Below are 17,380 nucleotides of genomic sequence, written 5' to 3'. Positions count from 1 at the left end.
CGCCGACTGTAACGCCACGTTCAAACTCACCTTAATCTTGATAACCTACCATTGTAGCAGCAGTAATCGATCTAACAACAGCCACAGACACTTGTCTTTATATGGGCATTGTCGACCGCAGCGCCATATTCTGCCTGTTTACATAACGCATGCCTATACCAGTTTCTTTGGCGTTTCAGTGTATATTAGACATTTAAAAATTTCTCTTCTTGAGAAATGCATTCTTCTATAGCCAGTCTACGTGTTATATCCTCTCTAATTCGACTGTATCAGTTATTTTTCTGCCAAACTAGGAGAAATCATCAAGTAATTTTAGAGTTTCATTTACTATTATGGTTCCCTCAGCATCGCCCGATTTAATTCGACTTCTTTCGAGCACCTTTGTTTATCCTTTGTTGATGTTCTTCTTCTGAAGACACTGTCCATTCCGTTCATCTGCTCTTCCATGCCCTTTGATGTCTCCCACAGAATTGTAGTGTCACCGGCAAATCTCGAAGTTTTTATTTCTTCTCCCTGAACTTTAACTCCTTCCCCAAATTTTTCTTTGGTTTCCTCTACTGCTTCCTCAATGTACAGACTGAATAACACCGGAGATATTCTACAACCAAGTCTCACTTCCTTCCGAACCACTGCTCCTCGTTGGTGTCCTTCTTCTCTTATAACTACAGTCTGGTTTCTGTACAATTCGTAAATAAACTTTCACTGTATTTTACGCCTGCCACACCTGTTATTTTAAAGAGAGTATTCCAGTCAGCATTGCCAAAATGTTTCTCTAAGGCTACAAACGCTATAAGCGAAGGTTTGGCTTTCCTCAGCCTATCTTCTAGATAAGTGGTAGAGGCAGTTTTCCAGTACTTCTCTGAAACCAAAAACTGATGTTCCCTGAGGTCGGCTTCTGCAAGGTTTTCCATTGTTATTTAATTATTCTTACGATATTTTCCTGCATTATGAGTTTCTAATTTGAAAATTGCAGTAAAATGCAATTTTTGTGCGATGGTTATCACAAAATTTTCCTTGGTAAGACCCACACAGCAGGTTGAGCATAGGTGTCTGTAGATCGCAGACACAGACCAGTGCTGATCACCCTAAAGCGGCGACAAGTCTAGAGTAGGCCTTTTCTGCCATTACAAGTTAGATGCTGCCGGTGTTGACATGTATGATGAGGGTGACACACCGATGATGATGGCTGTGTGATAGCTCCGTGAAATGAACTGAAACTTGCCATGGATGGACGAGAGGCAACTACCGTGTTCCTCTTAGACCTCAGCAAAGCCTTTTACACAGTCGGCTTCAATATTTTAATTGCCAATCTTAGCAGCCTAAATTTCTCGCCAATTTCAGTGCAATGGTTTCTCTCGTACCTGGCTTTGCCAGCAATGCGTCATGCCCAGCATCACAGAGTCACAGTGGAGATAGGTAGAATTAGACGTTACCCATGGTTGGGTGTTAGGTCCTATACTCATTTCACCATATGTCAATGATACGTCATCAGTTTTATCAGTTTTGTCCTACTGCAAATACCCCATGTACGCTGATGACCTCCATTTGTATCTAAGTGCAAAACCAACAAACCTCAAGACAGCTATCGAGAATCTTAATACAGACCTGTGTGCACTATCAAAATTGGCGGAGGATGTAGGGTTAAAGCTCACCCAAGCGGTACTAGTTGTTCATTCTAGGCTCATTAGCACGAAATATCGCGAATCCCTGCCATCTTTAACCCTAAATGGGACGAATATCGACCTATTTGCTTCAGCAAAGAGTCTAGGAGTAATAACTGACGAAAATCTAAATTGGACTGAGTACTTACTGCAATGTGCAAGAAGGCATCAGACTCTCTCGATGCCCTATAAAAATATAAAAACATATTTCCTCTTGACATGAAAAAGAAAGTTTAACACTTATGATTCCAATTATTGATTACAACTATGCTATCCTGCAAAACCTTTCTCAAGAACGCTCACGGTGCCTGGAACTGGTTGTGAATGCCTGTGTTCTGTACATCTTTGTTGTTCGACTCTTTAATCATATTTCACCATCATATGCTCAGCTACCCACACTCTCTGTCTTCTGTACTGTCTTATGAACGTACACTGCCCCTCGTATCTCTCCTCAGCTTTAACGCCCTTGTCTGAACAACATGGCAGAAACACCTGTTCCCATCAGAGCAAAATTCTTTTTGTCCCATTCCATCGTTCTGCCACTTTCTTGAAGTGCTTCTCAGTAGCTGGAACCCGACTCTGGAATAAACTATCACATTATATTAGAGAACTGAATAACGTTTCCAGCATCAGAAGACAGTTAACGACGTATCTACTAAAGCAACAATAAGGATTACCGTTGTTCCTGTACGCACTTGTTACCCTCATGCATTCATCTTCGTCCGCAGCTCGTGGTCGTGCGGTAGCGTTCTCGCTTCCCGCGCCCGGGTTCCCGGGTTCGATTCCCGGCGGGGTCAGGGATTTTCTCTGCATCGTGATGGCTGGGTGTTGTGTGATGTCCTTAGGTTAGTTAGGTTTAAGTAGTTCTAAGCTCTAGGAGACTGATGACCATAGATGTTAAGTCCCATAGTGCTCACAAGGGAACCTCTCCATCGCACCCCCCTCAGATTTAGTTGTAAGTTGGCACAGTGGATAGGCCTTGAATAACTGAACACAGATCAATCGAGAAAACAGGAAGAAGTTATATGGAACTATGAAAAACATAAGCAAAATATACAAACTGAGCAGTCCATGCGCAAGATAGGCAATATCAAGGTGAGGGTGACTATAGGAGTGCCGTGGTCCCGTGGTTAGCGTGAGCGGTAGCGGGAAGAGAGGTCCTTGGTTCAAGTCTTCCCTCAAGTAAAAACTTTAATTTTTTATTTTCAGACAATTATTATCTGTCCGTCCGTCCGTGACACTCTCTTATGTTTTCATCACTTTTTTGGGAGTGATTATCACATCCACAAGAAAACCTAAATTGGGCAAGGTAGAAGAGACTTTTTAACCATTCGCCAAGTGTACAAGTTAGGTGGGTCGACAACATATTCCTGTCATGTGACGCACATGCCGTCACCAGTGTCGTATAGAATATATCAAACGTGTTTTCCTGTGGAGGAATCGGTTCACCTATGACCTTGCGATCAAATGTTTTCGGTTCCCATTGGAGAGGCACGTCCTTTCGTCTACTAATCGCACGGTTTTGCGGTGCGGTCGCAAAACAGACACTAAACTTATTACAGTGAACAGATGCGTTAATGAACGAGCGGACGGATCATAACTTTGCAAAAATAACGAATATAAACTTTTCACTGGAGGGAAGACTTGAACCAAAGACCTTTCGTTCCGTAGCTGCTCACGCTAACCACGAGACCACGGCGCTTCTCAGCACACATTCTCCTTGACGTTGCTTATCTTCCTCATGGACTACTCAGTTTGTATATTTTGCTAATTTTTTTCATAGTTCCACACATCTTCTTCCTGTTTTCTCGATTGATCTGTGTTCAGTTTCGCAAGGCCTATCCACTGTGCCAACTTATAACTAAATCTGAGGGGAGTGCGATGGGGAGGTTCCCTTGTCAGAGCCATTTGAACCATTTTGCATTCATCTTCCCAATCAGCTCTTCCTTTTTACCCAGTATTCTTATTTGGTGCAGTTTCCTTAAATTTTCTTTTCCCAGAACTTGCTATATCAGAAAACATATGTCTTGTACAGCAAAAAATTCGTTTTGTTTCTGGCACTACCATTATTGTTAGTATTATACTATTATTACTAATGTTACTGTTATCATTATTAGTGCCAGCAGCTGCAGTAGCAGAAGTACTGCCAGTATTAATTTTATTAGTTCATAGTCAGTATTGTTTACTTACGTTGTCGCTATAGACACTCAAATCATTTTAATACTATTTGTCATATTAAAATTGCTATTTCTTACAAGGGAACCTCCCCATCGCACCCCCCACAGATTTAGTTATAAGTTGGCACAGTGGATAGGCCTTGAAAAACTGAACACAGATTAATCGAGAAAACAGGAAGAAGATGTGTGGAACTATGAAAAAAAATTAGTAAAATATACAAACTGAGTAGTCCATGCGCAAGATAAGCAATATCAAGGAAAGGTGAGCTCAGGAGCGCCGTGGTCCCGTGGTTAGCGTGAGTAGCTACGGAACGAGGGGTCCTGGGTCTTCCCTCGACTGAAAATTTTACTTTCTTTATTTTCGCAAAGTTATGATCTGTCCGTTCATTCACTGACGTCTCTGTTCACTGCAATAAGTTTAGTGTCTGTGTTTTGCGACCGCACCGCAAAACCGTGCGATTAGTAGACGAAAGGACGTGCCTCTCCAATGGGAACCGAAAACATTTGATCGCAAGGTCATAGGTCAACCGACTCCTCCATAGGAAAACACGTCTGATATATTCTATACGACACTGGTGACGGCATGTGCGTCACATGACAGGAATATGTTGTCGACTCACCTAACTTGTACATGGGTAAAAAGATTCTTCTACCTTGCCCCATTTAGGTTTTCTTGTGGATGCGATAATCACTCACAAAAAAGTGATGAAAACATAAGTGTTTGTCACATAAACTGAAAATAAAAAACTAAACTTTTCACTCGAGGGAAGACTTGAACCCAGGACTTCTCGTTCCGTAGCTGCTCTCGCTAACCACAAGACCACGGCGCTCCTAGACTCCCATTGTCCTTGATGTTGCCTATCTTCGCATGGACTACTCAGTTTGTATATTTTACTAATATTTTTCATAGTTCCACACAACTTCTTCCTGTTTTCTCGATTGATTTGTGTTCAATTTTTCAAGGCCTATCCGCTGTGCCAACTTATAACTAAAGCTGTGGGGGATACGATGGGGAGGTTCCCTTGTTAGGAAACTATGACGCAAAAAAGATACTGTACGAGTGAAACGGTGGTCTGATGTAGGAGAGGGCCTGATCGCCCTAATAAGATCAGGTTAAATAAATAAAGATGCAGAGTGTGTGTGCGTGCAGGTCTGGATCCGGCGCTGCCGCTGTTCGTGACTGCGAACCGCGACCACAAGCTGGACGCGAGCGACGCGCTCCTGGTGGACGTTCTGCACACCAACGCGCTGGTGCAGGGCAAGCTGGAGCGCTGCGGGCACGCCGACTTCTACCTCAACGGCGGCGTGGACCAGCCCGGCTGCGGCGAAACCTCTGGTCAGTCGCTTACTCCTTCCTCTTCTCTGGCACTGACCTGCCAGGGGCAGACTTGAAGGTTTGATACTCACTCGGAAAAATAAGCTTCTCTAACTAACAGCAGAGATGAGTTACGCCATCTTGTTGTTGTTCCTCTCTCAGTGTGCTACGATACTGAGGTGAGACAACCTGAATATGTGCCAGTATTGAAGAAGTGCAAAGATCGCGCAAAATAACGTGGCCCCAGCGCAAAAACGCCTTCTCGTCCTGAGCGCTGGGCAATCTCATCCTTAGTTCCGAACGGACGGCTGCCGCAGTTAACTGTCACATGTGGACTTGCGCACATCAAGCGTTCTCGTCGCTGCCTCTTTGCTACATTGCATGGCACCTCAGTGTCAGTGCACAGCAGCTGCGAGCAAAGTTGTGCTATTATAAGAAACGTCATGTAATTTATGTCGGAAGAGGCAAATAATGAAGAAAAACTTTCGGTGCGACATGTGCTTGATTTGTTTGGAATCGCTATTTTTGTTGCAGAATTAAGAAAAAAGAAGGAAAACAGTACTTAAGAAACGACGTTGAAGAAGGAGAATAACATTTTATATAGAGATAATATCGACAAACAGATCGTCAAGGAACTGATATCCCTTTTGAATGATTTCGTGGTGCCTTGAACAGTCATTCTCTTTATTTCATGTGCGATTGTATAATTTCGGCCTTAGGCCATTTTCAAGTATTTTATGGATGGTTTATTTAGTACTAATTATGCCATGAATGCTCCTATGACTCCATGTCATACGTACACTACTGGCCATTAAAATTGCTACACCAAGAAGAAATGCAGATGATAAACGGGTATTCATTGGACAAATATATTATACTAGAACTGACATGTGATTACATTTTCACGCAATTTGGGTGCATAGATCCTGAGAAATCAGTGCCCAGAACAACCACCTCTGGCCGTAATAACGACCATGATGCGCCTGAGCATTGAGTCAGATGGATTGCGTGTACAGCTGCCCATGCAGCTTCAACACGATACCACAGTTCATCAAGAGTAGTGACTGGCGTATTGTGACGAGCCAGTTGCTCGGCCACCATTGACCAGACGTTTTCAATTGGTGAGAGATCTGGAGAATGTGCTGGCCAGGGCAGCAGTCGAACATTTTCTATATCCAGAAAGGCTCGTACAGGACCTGCAACATGCAGTCGTGCATTATCCTGCTGAAATGTAAGGTTTCGTAGCGATCGAATGAAGGGTAGTGCCACGGGTCGTAACACATCTGAAATGTAACGTCCACTGTTCAAAGTGCCGTCAATGCGAACAAGAGGTGACCGAGACGTTTATCCAATGGCACCCCATAAAATCACGCCGGGTGATACGCAAGTATGGCGATGACGAATACACGCTTCCAATGTGCGTTCACCGCGATGTCGCCAAAACACGGATGCGACCATCATGATGCTGTATACAGAACCTGGATTCATCCGAAAAAAATGACGTTTTGCCATTCGTGCATCCAGGTTCGTCGTCGAGTACACCTTCGCAGGCGCTCCTCTCTGTGATGCAGCGTCAAGGTCTCCGAGCTGATAGTCCATGCTGCTGCAAACGTCGCCGAATTGTTCGTGCAGATGGTTGTTGTCTTGCAAACGTCCCCATCTGTTGACCAGGGATCGAGACGTGGTTGCACGATCCACTACAGCCATGCGGATAAGATGCCTGTCATCTCGACTGCTAGTGATACGAGGCCGTTGGGATCCAGCACGGCGTTCCGTATTACCCTCCTGAACCCACCGATTCCATATTCTGCTAACAGTCATTGGATCTCGACCAACGCGATCAGCAATGTCGTGATACGATAGACCGCAATCGCGAGATGCTACAATCTGACCTTTATCAAAATCGGAAACGTGTTGGTACGCATTTCTCCTCCTTACACGAGGCATCACAACAACGTTTCACCAGGCAACGCCGGTCAACTGCTGTTTGTGTATGAGAAATCGGTTGGAAACTTTCCTCATGTCAGCACGTTGTAGGTGTCGCCACCGGGACCAACCTTGTCTGAATACTCTGAAAAGCTAGTCATTTGCATATCACAGCATCTTCTTCCTGTCGGTTAAATTTCGCGTCTGTAGCACGTCATCTTAGTGGTCTAGCAATTGTAATGGTCAGTAGTGTACATAAGTGGCATAATTCACCATTATCATCCATAAAATACTCGAAAATGGCCTAAGGCCGAAATTGTACAATCGTACATGAAATAAAGGGAATGGCAGTTGAAAGCATCACGGAATCATTCTAAAAGTTCATCGCAGCAATAGACCCTACTGGATTGAAAGTTATAGATCTGATATACACTATAAGTCATCACAAAAGACGTACCACGAAGCAATTTTCCGAATGGGACGGAAGTATGTGCACGTACATACAAACAAATGATTACAATTTCATAAAAATTGGCTGATTTATTCAAGAGAAAGAGCTCCACAAACTGAGTAAGTCAGTAACGCGTTGTTCGCCCTATGGTCCTTATGCAAGGAGTTATTCGGCTCGGCGCTGATTGATGGAGTTGTTGGATATCCTCCTCAGGGGTATTGTGCCAAATCCTGTCCAATTGGCGCGTTATATCGTCAAAATCCCGAGCTAGTTGGAGGGCCCTGCCCATAATACTCCAAACTTTCTCAATTCGCGAGGGATCGGCCTACCTTGCAGGGTAGGATTTGGCAAGCACGGAAATAAGTAGTAGAAACTCTCGCTGAGTGCGGGCAGGCGTTATCCTGCTCAAACGTAAGCCCAGGATGGCTTGAGATGACGGGCAACCAAACGGGGCGTAGTATATCGCCGACGTACCTCTGTACTGTAAAGGCGCTGCAGATGACAAACGAAGGGGTCCTACTATGAAATGAACTGGACTCCAGACCATCACTCCTGGTTGTTATGTCGTATGGTGGGCGACATTCAGGATGGTATCCCACCGCTGTCTAGGGCTTCTCCATTCATCAGAGCTCAATTCGAAGCGCGACTCATGACTAAAGAACAATTACAAATCAATGAGGCTGCCAGCCGAAAACATGTCTGAAAACACCGCCACACAGCCCGACGACCAGGAGTGATAGTCTGGGGTGCCACTTCTTTTCATAGTAGAACATTTATTGGTCCCATTCGTTAAAACTTCTTCACCTATTTCACTGCACCACACTTTCTTTTTATTTTTGACCCTCCCAACTGTTTTCTGTGCAGCATTATTAATTTCTTTGGATAATTCTGGTGTGGCGCTCTGCGCAAGGTGACGCGCTTGGTGTGTGTCGTGCCGACAGACCGGTTCGGCTGCTCGCACCACCGCGCGCCGCTGTACTTCGCCGAGTCTGTGACGGCGGGCCGCGACGCCGCCGGCGGCTTCTGGGGCTGGCGCTGCGGCGGGCTCAGCCTCTTCCTGCTGGGCCTGTGCCCCGCCCGCGGCGACCAGGTGCTCATGGGCGAGTTCCTCGACCCCAGGTCAGTGGCAGCCTCTCAACTGCAACGGTACACTATCTGATAAAAGGCATCCAGACACCTACATCTACATCTACATGGATACCCTATAAATCACATTTAAGTGCCTCGCAGAGGGTTCATCGAACCACCTTCACAATTCTCTATTATTCCAATCTCGTATAGCGCGCGGAAAGAATGAACACTTATATCTTTCCGTACGAGCTCTGATTTCCCTTATTTTATCACGGTGACCGTTCCTCCCTATGTAGCTCGGTGTCAACAACATACATTACTGACCATTACAACTGCTACAGCAAGAAGCGATGCAGATGATAAACGGGTATTCATTGGACAAATATATTATACTAGAACTAACATGTGATTACATTTTCATGCAATTTGGGTGCATAGATCCTGAGAAATCAGTACCCAGAACAACCACCTCTGGCCGTAATAACGGCCTTGATACGCCTAGGCATTGAGTCAAACAGAGCTTGGATGGCGTGTCCAGGCACAGCTGCCCATGCAGCTTCAACACGATACCACAGTTCATCACGAGTAGTGACTCGCATATTGTGACGAGCCAGTTGCTCGGCCACCATTGACCAGACGTTTTAAATTGCTGAGAGATCTGGAGAATGTACTGGCCAGGGCAGCAGTCGAACATTTTCTGTATCCAGAAAGGCTTGTACAGGACCTGCAACATGCGGTCGTGCATTATCCTGCTGAAATGTAGGGTTTCGTACGGATCGAATGGAGGGTAGAGCCACGGGCCGTAACACATCTGAAATGTAACGTCCACTGTTCAAAGTGCCGTCAATGCGAACAAGAAGTGACCGAGACGTGTATCCAATGGCACCCCATACCATCACGCAGAGTGATACGCCAGTATGGCGATGACGAACACACGCTTCCAATGCGCGTTCACCGCGATGTCGCCAAGCACAGATGCGACCATCATGATGCTGTAAACAGAACCTGGATTCATCCGAAAAAATAGCGTTTTGCCATTCGTGCACCCAGGTTCGTCGTTGAGTACACCATCGCAGGCGCTCCTGTCTGTGATGCAGCGTCAAGGGTAACCGCCGCCATGGTCTCTGAGCTGATAATCCATGCTGCTGCAAACGTCGTCGAACTGTTTGTGCCGATGGTTGTTGTCTTGCAAACGTCCCCATCTGTTGACTCAGGGATCGAGACGTGGCTGCACGATCCGTTACAACCATGCGGATAAGATTCCTGACATCTCGACTGCTAGTGATACGAGGCCGTTGGGATCCAGCACGGCGCTCCGTATTACCCTCCTAAACCCACCGATTCCATATTCTGCTAACAGTCGTTGGATCTCGACCAACGCGAGCAGCAATGTCGCGTTACGATAAACCGCAATCGCGATAGGCTACAATCCGACCTTTATGGAAGTCGGAAACGTGATGGTACGCATTTCTCCTCCTTACACGAGGCATCACAACAACGTTTCACCAGGCAACGGCGGTCAACTGCTGTTTGTGTATGTGAAATCGGTTGGAAACTTTCCATATGTCAGCACGTTGTAGGTGTCGCCACCGGCGCCAACCTTGTGTGAATGCTCTGGAAAGCTAATCATTTGCATTTCACAGCATGTTCTTCCTGTCCGTTGAATTTCGCGTCTGTAGCACGTCATCTTCGTGGTGTAGCAATTTTAATGGCCAGTAGTGTATTTTCGTATTTGGAGGAGAAAGTTGGTGATTGGAATTTCGGGAGAAGATTCCGTCGCAACGAAAAACGCCTTTCTTTTAATGATGTCCAGCCCAAATCCTGTATCATTTCTGTGACACTCTCTCCCATATTTCGCGATAATACAAAACGTGCTGCCTTTCTTTGAACATTTTCGATGCACTCCGTCGTCCTATCTGGTAAGGATCCCACACCGCGCAGCAGTATTCTAAAAGAGGACGGACAAGCGTAGTGTACGCAGTCTCCTTAGTAGGTCTGTTACATTTTCTGTGTGTCCTGCCAATAAAACGCAGTCTTTGGTTAGTCTTCCCCATAGCATTTTCTATATGTTCCTTCCAATTTAAGTTGTTCGTAATTGTAATACTTAGATATTTAGTTGAATTCACGGGTTTTAGTTTAGACTGATTTATCGTGTAACCGAAGTTTAACGCGATCCTTTTAGCACTCATGTGGATGACCTTACTTTGCGTTATTTAAGGTCAACTTTTCGCACCATTCCGTAAGTTCTTCTAAATCGTTTTACAGTTTGTTTTGATCTTCTGATGATTTTATTAGTCGATAAGCGACAGCGTCATGTGCAAACAACCGAAGACGGCTGCTCAGATTGTCTCCCAAATCGTTTATGTAGATAAGGATCAGCAAAGGGCCTATAATACTACCTTGGGGAACGCCAGAAATCACTTCTGGTTTACCCGATGACTTTCCCTTAATTACAACGAACTGTGACCTCTCTGACAGGAAATCACAGATCCAGTCAATTGCTGAGACGACATTCCATAAGCACGCAATTTCACTATGAGTCACTTGTGTGGCACAGCGTCAAAAGCCTTCCGGAAATCCAGAAATACGGAATCGATCTGAAATCCCTTGTCAATAGCTCTCAACACTTCATGTGAATAAAGAGCTAGTTGTGTTTCACAGGAAGGATGTTTTCTAAACTCATGTTGACTGTGTGTCAATAGACCGTTTTATTCGAAGTAATTCATAATGTTTGAACACTATATATGTTCCAAAATCCTGCTACATATCGACATTAACGATAAGGGCCTGTAATTCAGAGGATTACTCCTACTACCTTTCTTGAATATTGGTGTGACCTGTGCAACTTTCCAGTCTTTGGGTACGGATCTTTTGTCGAGGCAACGGTTGAATATGTTTGTTAAGTATGGAGCTAATGCATCAGCATACTCCGAAAGGAACCTAGTTGGTATACAGTCTGGAACAGAAGACTTGCTTTTATTAAGTGATTTAAGTTGCTTCACTACTCCGAGGATATTTACTTCTACGTTACTCATGTTGGCAGCTGTTCTCGATTCGAACTCTCAACTGCAACAATACACTATCTGATGAAAAGCATCCGGACACCTATTAGTGGACATTAACATGGTGTGTGTCCACCGCCTATAATATGGCCTAAACTCTGCGAGGGACACTTTCGATGAACTATCCGAACGTCTGTAGAGGAATGGGCAGCCAGTTCTTCCTCAGGAACAGAGACTGGAGAAAGTAGTCAAGCTGGACGTTGAGGTCTTCATCGATGACGACATTCTAACTATCCCCAAGTGTGTTCCATTGGGAACAGGTCGAGACTCTGGGCAGTCCAGTCCATTTCACGAATATTACTGTCCACAAACCATTACCTCACAGATGCTGCTTTCTGCTATGATGCACTGTCATGCTAATACAAACAATCATCGTCTCCCAATCGTTCTTCTACTGTTCATGATCTTCCGCATTCAGCGTTTTCTTAGGCTCAGTAAGACGATTATACCCTAACCACGAAAAACACCCCCATACCGTAACATCATCTAGTTGGTATTACGTTCTTGGTAGTTCACATCATGATTGGTAACTGTAGTGACTGACAATTCGCAGTTTTTCACAAACACAACTCTTATTTGTGTACGTTTACAAGGTTGATGACTGAACAACAAAAGAAAGGCAATAGCCCCTAAATAGCTGTCTCCAGCCAATCAGGTTTTGGTGTAGTGATACTTCTTGCAGGCTGTGGCTCGAGCTCCCCCTGCAGGAAGTAGTGCTCGGAATGTCTGTTTCCATTATCTTGTATGTAAATAGCCGATGTTTATCATGGTGCTTTTGGTACGCCTTGGACATCGACAATCCCGTCCTCTGTGATGTAATATGGATTGAGGGCCCTCAGGGGCTACCTTGGCTCCAGCATAACAGTAAGATTTCCCAGGGGGTTTTCAAACTGAAAGTCAGTCCATCGGACTGCCAAAACGTATGGCTTCACTCACTGCACCACCTGAAAGGTCAGTTAATACTGGCTACAGAGGTGTGTGGCTTATGAGGAGCTGCTTGAACATTGTACCCAATTTTTGAATTCTCTATTTACAGTCATTGTGATATTTGGGCTGTATGCAGTTCGTTTAAAATCACCTGTGCAACAGTGGACGGGACCTCTGTGCCAGTACGTGAGGTCCGCCTGGTATTGGTTTAACCTGTGGTTGTTCCTTCGCATATCTACCTCGCAATCACAACGCCAACAGTCGACTCGGACAGCTACAGAAGGGGTGATTTATTACTCATGTGACATCCAATTATTAATCCATGTTCGAAGTCAATGAGCTCTCCTGACACCGAGCGAGGAGGCGCAGTGGCTAGCACACTGGACTCGCATTCGGGAGGACGACGGTTCAATCCGGCGCCCGGCCATCTTCATTTAGGTTTTCCGTGATTTCCTTAAATCGCTCCAGCATCAGTCAACTGTTCTTTATTGCAAATAGATTCACAGATTTCGAAGCACCTATCCGGATCGTCCTCATTCATCGCGCGAAGCAACCTGAGAATGTAGGGTTTCAACTTTGTTTGCTTTAAAATGCGCTGATTTACTTACACTTGATTCACGCGCAGGTTGCCATGTGGACTTCTTTGGGGACCTTGTGAAAGTTTGTACCAATACGTCCATCCATCTTTCGTACCACGCAAAATCCCTTCCCTCTCAAATCTGTCGAATAATTTCGTTATTGTTACACTTGACGGTGGCGCAGCATCAAACTCTGCCCACCGTCGTCTTTGCACTTCTGTCATGTTTTCACATTTCTAACAACACTTTAAAATCAGCTTTCTTTATTCCAAGGACTAGTTTCCAGCCTTCTTGCTATTTACATGTAGTTAGTGTCAACTGAAAATAAACAAAAGGAAATGAATGATTACACACATTAGTCATGAGAGCACCATATAATCACAACTGGATCGGGTTATTTTTAATATGTCCTCACTTATTGAAGTTCCAACAGTTTAAACCCCTTTGTGAGATACCCTGTATTAAGATTTCTTCTGTTTCTGTTCCTGTACGGAGTATGAGAAAAATGACCGCCTGTACGCTTTTGTTCGACGTGTTCTTACCCTAGTTTTATACACACTGTTGCAATGGTGTTGGTATGTAGTGGGCTGGAGAATACTCTGCCTTTCGACCGTGAAAGACGGTTCTTGAATTTTTCCAAACATCTTCTCGCGTGCTATATACTCTCTTTGTTCGAGTGGTTGCGTTTCAGTTGCACTTTCTCGCGCCGCTCACACAAACATGTAGCCATGCGCACTTTGAATGCGCTATATTTTGCCTGTTAGTTCCACCAGATACGTGTTTTCTATCCAATCTCTTTTGTAGAAAAACTGCAGTTTTGCAATATGCTACTACTGAATAGTCACCAGTTAGTTTCTTCAGTTACAACCGAACTTTTCATGTGCAGTGAATTGGTAGAGGATGTCCGATAATATGACCTTCCCGTTAACAGACTTGGACCCGTTGGATTCCGGTTATGGAGATCTTTAAATGCATTGGTGTATGTCCAACCCATCGACAACGTGCGGAAGTTACAGGAGCGTGTGACATAATCCGAAACGGAACCAGATGTATTTCAAAGAGGAAGATGGGCTGTAGAATGTGTCTGATACGTGTTAACCACAGTCACCACTGTCTGTAGTGTCTACGTCTTCGTTACAGGCAGATGGGAATGAGAGGACAGATTGGCTCATATCTCAACGGGTACAGGTTTCCGCGCATATGTTTATACGAAGATTTTTACTAGTTTTGATCAATACTATCTCAGGCAGGCATGTTCGAAACTTGTTATTACTACAATTGTTACCCTACACGATCTCTTCGAAAATAACATCTGCGAAAAATCTGAAACTCGAGCTAATACCATCCTCTAAGTTATCAATGCGTACCGTGAATAAAAACGATGCTATTACACTCCGCTGGAGCATACAAGACATCACTTCAGTTTCTGTACATAAGATTACATGCTGCACTACAGGAAACTTTCTATCCAGTCGGACACCTGGATGTTGTACAGGAGTGAACTTTCTTTAAACGGTACTGGTTAAACAGCGTTTGGAAAGTTTAGAAAATTGGATAAACCCGACTTCGTCTCTCCATGATACTGAGAATATCATGTGTGAAGAGCGTGAGTTGAGTTTCGGATGAACGATGTTTTCGGAACAGTTACTTATTTTCATGAAGGAAATTAGTTCGTTCCAAGTGAGATATAATGTCTGAATTCAAAAAATCTTCTACGGTTCTACTAGCTAAGGTCGTCAGCGTGCACTGGCCTGTAAACAAAATGATTCACGTTTCCATCGAGTGAAATTGTAGCAAGAAGATTTCCAATGCTTGTATGTATTTTTTTACCATCGTTAACATCTCAGCACAACAGTTTCATTAACAAAGCTGTTCTGGTACAGAGAACTGCATGAAATGGAGGAAACGATAATCGCTGGGGTGACAGTTTTTAGTGGATATGTAACGCGTCTGCTTCTGTTTTCGACGACAATACATATTCTACCTTCAGTTCTGCTAACAGCAATTTACGCCAACATAACGGATATACTGCAATGTTTTAAGAGATGTTTGAGAACAGGTAGCGCGCCATAATATGCACTACCTTTTAGATAGCCGCTCTCGACGAAAGTTCATTGTAGTCTTGGATTCTTCTCGATTTTTGTATGCTGCAAGCGGAATTAGCGATAGCGGTATTGTTTATGACTTACATTCACATCTGTTTTCGTGAAATACTTCAATTTATTCATAACGTGTTGTTCTTGGTCACGTAATACTTGTACAGCACTTTAGGCTTTCTGTCTCGTGATAGAAGAGCCCGCCAAAATTTGTGACATACTTTCACAGATGTTGACACATATCGACAGACGCCAGTCTTTTGACAGCTTACCTACAGTGTAGGATTTTGTATCTTATTAATCTGTGTTCAAATGCTTAAGAATAAAAATGAAATAATTATTGAAATATTTTAATTTTATACTCCGATTATAAAATTATAAATATGTGAGGAGCTCATGCGACAGAAACACACAGACAACATTTGCTTATACTGCTGTTACCTCAGAAGAGTATTTATTATTTAACTGAACTCTACGTACGAAAATGACAAAATGAACTGATTAATACAACTTCAATAAGACAAATGACGAGATCAACAGATCGAACTCCCGTACCTCTAAAAGCATCTCAAAAAAATGGCTCTGAGCACTAAGGTCATCAGTCCCCTAGAACTTAGAACTACTTAAACCTAGCTAACCTAAAGACATCACACACATCCATGCCCGAGGCAGGATTCGAACCTGCGACGTTGCGGTCGCGCGGTTCCAGACTGTAGCGCCTAGAACCGATCGGCCACCACGGCCGACAAAAGCATCTCACCATCTCATTCTACTACCCTTAGCTCAAATAATGTTCAAATGTGTATGAAATTTTATGGGACTTAACTGCTAAGGTCATCAGTCCCTAAGCTTACACACTACTTAACCTAAATTATCCTAAGGATAAACACACACACCCATGCCCGAGGGAGGACTCGAACCTGCGCCGGTACCAGCCGCACAGTCCATGACTGCAGCGCCTGAGACCGCTCGGCTAATCCCGCGCGGCTTACCCTTAGTAGTAGGTTCCATTGCAACTGACACTTAACTTTAACAGGTCTCAGCTTTGATCTGATGATGGCAGAAGCCGAAACGTTGCTGTACATAAAAAATATATTAAGCGATCTGGACAACTTTATTCACAACAGTTGCGGATGGACAGAGTAACAGCAAACAGCCGAAGTTGAGCGAATTCGCCACGGTTACCCCTGCAGTATGTCACTTATGCTGCACGCACAGCTGATTTGTACGGTTGGTGGCATAGCACGAAGACGCAAGTAGAGACAGCAAGCACGGCGTATCTTACACGGGGCTCGGCGCAGTTCCTGTTTTGTTTTCTTGTGCGTGTTGATAATTGCCGTTCAGCGTATCAGCCGGAGTAACAGGCACGTACGCACAGTCGCCGCTGAAGTAAAAACTTTTCTGACAAGAAACTACTAAGTTTTGGTTATCGCCGCGTATGCGGGAGACCAACAATTTACACCTAATTTAAATGCTGGACTTAAGCTGCCTCTAAACTCGGTAAACACAGTCGACTGCCTGCTTCAGCGATTAGACACCCACAATTACTTGCAACTGGGAAACTTTGTCACGGTTGTCGGCACGCAGCGTCCTGCCTACTCTTTGGGTCGGGCGCGCGTCGTTTTGTGTCAGGAAAATATCCCGTAATTAATCAGCACAGACGCTCCCAACATTTATATTTGGTATATCTAATTAAATTGAAATGTTGTATTCTGTCAGATTACTCAAAATTGAAATCTCAGTATCCTCAGAGTCACACGTCACTAGTTTCTGAGCTGTTTAAAGCTTGTTTCTACTCGAAACAGTTAATCACAAATTATCATAATTAAATTGTTCTTATGATAATAAATACATAAAATGATATACTAGAAGAATTGTTATTTATTCTCTAACTAGTTTCAGCCTCTCATATCATCTTCTGGTGATGACCCAATGCCCTAATGACGGTACAAGAAGCCAAAACCAGTTAGTAAAAATAGAAAATGTTCCAGAATGTGAAGAACGTGTCCCTTTCCTATTACAGCAAAATTTATTTTTAAAATTGTTGCTTTGTTACTACTTTTTAAACTGACATTATATATCCAAAGATTTATTATCAGAGAACAAGTAACATATA

The 17,380-nt window shown here is 44.0% G+C and overlaps 1 protein-coding gene across 1 annotated transcript in view; it reads left to right on the top strand.

Annotated features, from left to right (window-relative positions):
* The window catches only part of LOC124619426 (phospholipase A1 member A-like), a 106,243-nt gene that overhangs the window by 74,406 nt on the left and 14,457 nt on the right, over positions 1-17,380 (top strand). Inside the window, exons 6-7 of the mRNA XM_047145800.1 lie at positions 4,989-5,174; positions 8,472-8,649. Coding sequence (XP_047001756.1) covers positions 4,989-5,174; positions 8,472-8,649 — 364 coding nt within the window. The remainder of the gene's footprint in view (positions 1-4,988; positions 5,175-8,471; positions 8,650-17,380) is intronic.

The sequence above is a fragment of the Schistocerca americana genome, chromosome 6 (assembly GCF_021461395.2).
Source record: "Schistocerca americana isolate TAMUIC-IGC-003095 chromosome 6, iqSchAmer2.1, whole genome shotgun sequence".
Lineage (NCBI taxonomy): Eukaryota > Metazoa > Arthropoda > Insecta > Orthoptera > Acrididae > Schistocerca > Schistocerca americana.
This window is presented reverse-complemented; position numbering and strand designations above follow the sequence as displayed.